Source organism: Vulpes lagopus, chromosome 2 (genome assembly GCF_018345385.1).
Source record: "Vulpes lagopus strain Blue_001 chromosome 2, ASM1834538v1, whole genome shotgun sequence".
Lineage (NCBI taxonomy): Eukaryota > Metazoa > Chordata > Mammalia > Carnivora > Canidae > Vulpes > Vulpes lagopus.
Genome location: NC_054825.1, coordinates 166,401,186 through 166,406,740, shown reverse-complemented (window position 1 = coordinate 166,406,740; position 5,555 = coordinate 166,401,186). Strand labels below are relative to the sequence as shown.

Genomic DNA, 5,555 nt, shown 5'->3' with positions numbered 1-5,555 from the left:
GAGGGTGACCCCACTGCGCCCCCCCCCCCCCCCCCCGGCCCTGGCCCTGCCGCTCCTGCGGCTCTGGTTTGCAACCAGGAGCCTGTGAAGAGGTTGTCCCTCCTGGGGCCTCACCTCTCCTGGAGCAGGTCCCCTCGGCCAGATCCTAGGCGGCTGAGAGGGGCGGATTCTTGAAGCCCGTTACTGTGTGCTTACTGTGTGCGTTTGCCTGGTGCTAGAGTGGCTGGGACTCACCCTGCCTAGTCCACTGCCCTTCCCACCGCCCCTCCCCAGCCTGGGCTGCATCCTGGGAGCCGCAGAGGTGGCAGGAAGGGAGCCCTGTGGGAAAGGCAGCAAGGTGAAGTTTCAGAGAAGGGGTTTGCTGCGCCCACCCGAGTCCAGCCATTTCAACCCTGTTCATTCTTACTTCACCCCACTCCTCTCTCCCCTGTTCTATTTATAGATTATTTATTGTTTGCAACAAAATAAAGTGGAACCCTTGTTACCAGCAAGAAAGACCAGGCAGGCTCCTTTGGTCCCCTGCTTCCTCAGAACCTGGGAGGTGCGGGGGTGCCCCTTCTGCAGGACCCAGAGGCCCCAGGACCCGCAGCTTCTCAAGCGGTCAGCACAGAACTGACCTCCGGCCCCCGGCCCCGTCAGGGAGCAGCCGTCAGAAAGCTCCAATCTCAGGTGGGCCTTCTTAGGGTTCAGTGTCTCCTTTGGGCAAGTGCTTTAGAAGGTAACCCACACCCCAGGAGATTCTAGTTGTCTGTTAACTTTATTTTAATTGAAACGGAGGCATAACATGTCCTAGAAAAATAAAGATTTATGATACAAACTAGACACGGGGTCAGGGGTGCCCCAGGGGGGAGGGGGATCTTTGGTCTGGGGCTGGACGTGGTAGGGAGGGCTCTAGTCCAGGAGGAGCCTCAGCCGGGCCTCCCCACACACCTGCTCACTTTGCAGCAGGAAGGGCCCAGCCGGGAGGCTAGGTCAGGCTCGGGCACAGGACTGTCTGGCCTCCGCCCTCCGGCTCCAAGCGGTGGTGGAGCTATTAATAGTGTTTTAAGGAGTGACAGGGAGAGGGCTCGAGGGGGTTGGCCATCCAGCCATCTGGCAGGGCTTTCAGCTCACAGCTAGTACCAGGTTGAGGGGGGCATAGCCCCCGAGTCAGGACCCCCAAACCTCCCCCATTCACTCGGGGCACAGAGCAAGGAGAGGGCTGTAACAGAGGAGGCCACTGATTCCGAGGACAGTGTCCCCAGGCCGGAGTGGACAGGGGTGAGTCCCCCGGCACCTGCAGGGCTTGGAGAGGTTCAGCGGCCGGGGAGCCGGGCATCTGGGACCGTAGTGTGTGGCATCTTCAGCTCGCAGCTATTGTGTGTGAGCGGCCCCCTCCTCCCAGGCCGTCCTGGATCTTGAGCACCATGGTCAGGAGAGGCGAGGAGGCCCAGCGGGGGTCACAGTTCCAGGGAATCTTCCACAGGCACCGACTGGAGCTGCGTCAGAACCTTCGGCTCGGCCTCCAGCCCCTCGTCCGCCTCGCCCCCTGCCGCAGACCCCAGGAGCAGCCCCTCGGGGTCGGGGTCCGGCAGCCTCAGCACGGTGTGGGGGGCCTGCGTCCCCAGCCCCTTCTCTGCTTCCAGCAGCCCTTCTGTGCCGCCGCTCAGTTCCAGCCCTGCTGGCCAGATGGGCATGGCCGCGGGCGACAGCATGAGCCCTTCGGGCGGCGGTGCCGGGAAGCCCGGGAGGAGAGCCGAGGAATCCGCGAAGGGCAGGCTGGTGGCTGCGGCGGCAGTGGCGGGGCCAGGCGGTGGCTGCGGCGGCTGCTGTGCGGAAAGCGGGCCAAGGGCGTGGACGTCGGGGAGAGCGGGGCTGGGGGCCACAGGGAGGGCTCCTTCGGGCACCGAGATGGCCGCGTCTGGCTTCAGGGGCAGGGCCAGGCTGGGGGCAGGCGGCAGGACCTGGGAGACCAGCATGCTCGTGGGGAAGGTGGCGGTGAGGATGATCTTGCCCTGCTGGACGGCCACGCCCGTCACGATTGGGCTGCCGGACACCGGGTTGGCCAGGAGAAAGTTTCCTGTGGGGATGAGAGGTAGGCCAGGTGTGGGGGTGAAGACAACAACGCTCTGGGGGGCGGCAGCGGGGGGGGGGGGGGGGGGACCAGCCAGAGGCCTCTCCGAGCCCCCTTGCGGGTGGCGCCGGGGCTGCGTGGCCTGGGCCTCCTGCCACCACTTGACTCAGGTGGTGCCAGGGAGGGGCTGCCCACCTCCCAGAAGCCCCTGCCTGCACCCACCCCGAGGCCCTGGCAAGGCGAGAGGTACCTGGCGCAGCGGCGGAAGGAAGCTGCAGGGCCGTCACGCCCACCCCGGAGTTTATCAGGTGCACATTGGCAGGGCCCGCGGCGGCCGCCACCTTCACAGGGCTGCCCGGGCCGGCGGCTAACAGCTGCAGCGGCCCCACAGCCTGGGGCAGGGTCACCACCTGAGAGGTGGGCACCACCTGGGGCAGGTTCAACAGCGGGGAGGCGGGGCCCAGGCCTGCCGGGTACCCCGGCGGGGGAGAGAGCGGCACCACTTGGGGAGCGGCCACAGAAGGCACCGGTCCCGGGGGCAGGGGGAAGGTGGCAGCCGGTGGGGGCCCAGGCACCACTTGGGGCAGCGGCCCGGCGGCCTCCTCTGCAGGCGTCCCGGAAGCGGCCACCTGGGCCTCCTTGGTCTCGGAGGCCTCGGGCGGAGCCTCCTCTAGTCGAACCTCCCCGGTCTGCGGGTCCAGGACCAGGGAGGTCTTGCCCTCCCCGGCCCCCGGGGCACCGGGCTGCGTCGGAGGGGCGCCACTGCCGCCCGCCAGCAGCAGGGGGCCCAGGCTGGAGGCCTCCCCGAGGGCCAGGCTGTTGATGATGACGGGACTCCCGTTGAGGAGCACGGCGGGGGGGCTGCCCGCCGCCAGGAAGCTCCCGTTCACCAGGATGGACGAGGAGGCGGGGCAGGGCGCGGGCGGGGCGGCCCCGGCCAGGAATAGAGAGCCCTGGGCGGGGGCCTCCGCAGCCACCGGAGCCACCCCCCTGTCCAGGTCCTCGGGGCTGCGGCTGGACTCGTCCTCCGTGGTGGGGTTCCCGTCAGACTCGCTGGCCAGAGAAAGGACTGTGAGTTATGGCCCCGATCGCTGGGGTTCCCCGCTGGCCAGCAAGCCCCCCGCCGCCCCACCTCCTCCCCAGGCCAATCTTTGGCAGCCAAAGGCTTCAAGGGGTCATAGACTCCCCCACCCAAGTCGGAGCCTCTGCAGTGGAGCACTGATCCTGCTCATAAAAGCTAAAGCGGGCGCCCCGGGAGGCTCCTCGCCCGGCCCCTCGGCCGCCCGGCGCCCCGGGGTCGGGCTGAAAGCAGCCCAGCGCCCGCCGGGAGAGTGCGGAGGCTGCCGCGCGCTCAGTTCCCGGTGCCTCCCCCCGCCCCCCCCCGCCCGGGGCGTCAGAAAAGGGAGCGAGAGGCCGGCGCGCAGGGTGGGAGGGGAAGGGCTTGGGTTACAGGGAAACCGGAGCTGGGGAAGGTTCACGTTTCACAACAAAGACAGACGACGGACCACGCTGTTTGGGCCCAGAGGGGGGTTGGGGGGTGAGGAAGAGCCGCGGCCCCGAAAGGCTGATGCCCCCACGCGGGGTGGGGGGCAAGGGCCCGGCCCCGGCCCCCTTTTTCTCAATGCCTCCCGCCCCCACCCCCCCGCCCCAGCCACGAACACGGATGGGACAGGGGACGGAGCTCTGAGCGGAGCGGAGGAAAGAGGCTTCCCAGCCTCCGCGACAGGCGCGGTGGGGTCGGGGCGAGGGCCCGGGGCGCGCGCCTGCTCCGTCCACACGTCTCCCTCGCGCCCTGGGGGGCGCCCGACGGTGTGAGCCGGAGGTGTCCCAGGAGCTCTGAGCGCGGACTCCAGCGGTGGGCATGGGGGGGGTAGCTGGTGGGTAGCGCGTCCCCGGGAAAGCGGGACCTGCGCCGCCCGGGTCCCCTCACCTCTTGCAAGGCGCGCCGCCGCCGCCCCCGGTCCGATCGCGCTGTCGCCGGTTCTTGAACCAGTTGCTGACCTGCGTGAGCGAGAGGCCGGTGAGCGTGGCCAGGCGGCGCTTCTCGTCCGGCGTAGGGTAGCGGTTGCCGCGATAGCAGGCCTTGAGCGCGGCGCGGGAGCGCTCCTTGAAGCAGTAGACGGTCTCCTCGCCGTCCCATATGGTCTTGGGCAGCGGGAACTTCTTGCGCAGACGGTACTTGTCCACTGCGCCCAGCGCGCGGCCGCGGGCCCGCTCGGCCTCGTGGTAGCGCGCGCGCAGGTAGAGGTCCTGCAGAAAGGCGTGGTGGGCGGCGGGGAAGGGGCGGCTCTCGAGCAGCCGGTAGAGCTCGGCGTACTCGCCCCGCTGGAAGGCCACCAGGGCCCGAGCGCGCAGCACCGGATCGCTGCCACGTAGGCGCTCGGCCGGGGGCAGCGCGCCCAGGAAGCGGCTCAAGCGGCCGGCGTGGCCCGCCTGTAGCAGCGCCTCGCAGACGCACGCCACCTGCTCCGGCGAGAAGCGGAGGCCCGTGGGCGGCTCGGCAGCGGCCTCGGGGGGCGACCCGGGGACGCCCGGGGATCCCGGGCCCTCCGCTCCCGCCGCCGCTTCGCCCGCCCCGGCCGCGGCCGCGGCCGCCGCCTCACCCTCGGCCGCCTGCAAAGTCTGCAGGAGCTGGCGCGCTTCCTCCTCCTCTTCTTCGGTCGCCGCCGCCGCCACCGCCTCCCCCCCGGCCGCCGGCCCCGCGCTCGGCTCCGCAGGCAAGGTAGCCATGTTTTGCAACTTTGGGAAGTTCCTCCCTCCTTCTCCTCCTCCCTCGGGCTTTCCCCAGCCCCCTCCCCCGCCGTCCCCCCTCTCCGCCCTCCCCTTCGCGCTCCCCGATCTTCTCCCCCGCCGACGACCCCGCGTCTCCCGCAGCAATGCAAGGTCCAGCTCTCCACTTGGGTCTCGGTGCCGGTGTCTGTGTGAGTGCCCGCCCCCTCCCCGTCTCTCCGTGATTCTCCTTTTGTTTTCCCTCCGCCTCAGGCCGCGCTTTTTGCCTCCCCCCGCGTGTGCCTCAGGCTCAGGGCCTCAGTTTCCCCATCGGGACAACGGAGAAGGTAACGGGCCGTCCGGGAGGGCTAAGGGCGCGAAGCCACCTCCGCCCCGAGACTAAGCTTCTGCACGCCTCCGTCTCCAGAGTCCTCTGAAGGCCCCCCCACTCCCCATCTCGGCCTGCGCTCCGCCCCTCGGAATTCCCGGCTCCGCAGGGGGGCGGGTCTGGCAGGGAGAAGGGGCGGAGGGAAACGGGTTAGAAAGTTTGCAGCAACTTTTCTTGAGCAAGTCTCTGGAACCCAGGCGCGTGGCCCGCGCAGGCGCAGTGGGCGGAGGATGGCCGCGCGCGCAGGCGGCCCAGCCCCCTTCTTCCCGGCGAGCGGGTGGCACAGCTGGGCCACAGCTGGACAGGGGGCGGTGCCTCCCGGTGGCTCGCTAGCCCTCTCTTATTGGCCGGGGGCCGAGGCCACGCCCCTCGTCGTCCCCACCCCCACCCCCAGTCCCGATTCGT

The 5,555-nt window shown here is 69.6% G+C and overlaps 1 protein-coding gene across 1 annotated transcript; it reads right to left on the bottom strand.

Moving 5' to 3' along the window:
- Positions 1–738: 738 nt before the first annotated feature.
- Positions 739–5,442, bottom strand: SIX5 (SIX homeobox 5). Its single transcript, XM_041746287.1, has 3 exons — positions 3,984–5,442; positions 2,304–3,106; positions 739–2,059 (listed from the first exon to the last, which is right to left on the bottom strand). The coding sequence occupies exons 1-3, from the start codon at positions 4,781–4,783 to the stop codon at positions 1,440–1,442; spliced, it is 2,223 nt and encodes a 740-aa protein (XP_041602221.1). The 5' UTR covers positions 4,784–5,442; the 3' UTR covers positions 739–1,439.
- Between the last annotated feature and the right edge of the window lie 113 nt (positions 5,443–5,555).

What these genes read in the sequence shown, in the direction of transcription:
- SIX5 (XM_041746287.1), bottom strand. Translation starts at nt 4,783, where the DNA reads ATGGCTACCTTGCCTGCGGAGCCGAGCGCGGGGCCGGCGGCCGGGGGG. An exon ending in GGCGGCGCGCCTTGCAAGAG is followed by an intron (nt 3,107 to 3,983) that starts GTGAGGGGACCC and finishes TTCTCTGGCCAG; the next exon opens with CGAGTCTGACGGGAACCCCA. An exon ending in TCCTTCCGCCGCTGCGCCAG is followed by an intron (nt 2,060 to 2,303) that starts GTACCTCTCGCC and finishes TCATCCCCACAG; the next exon opens with GAAACTTTCTCCTGGCCAAC.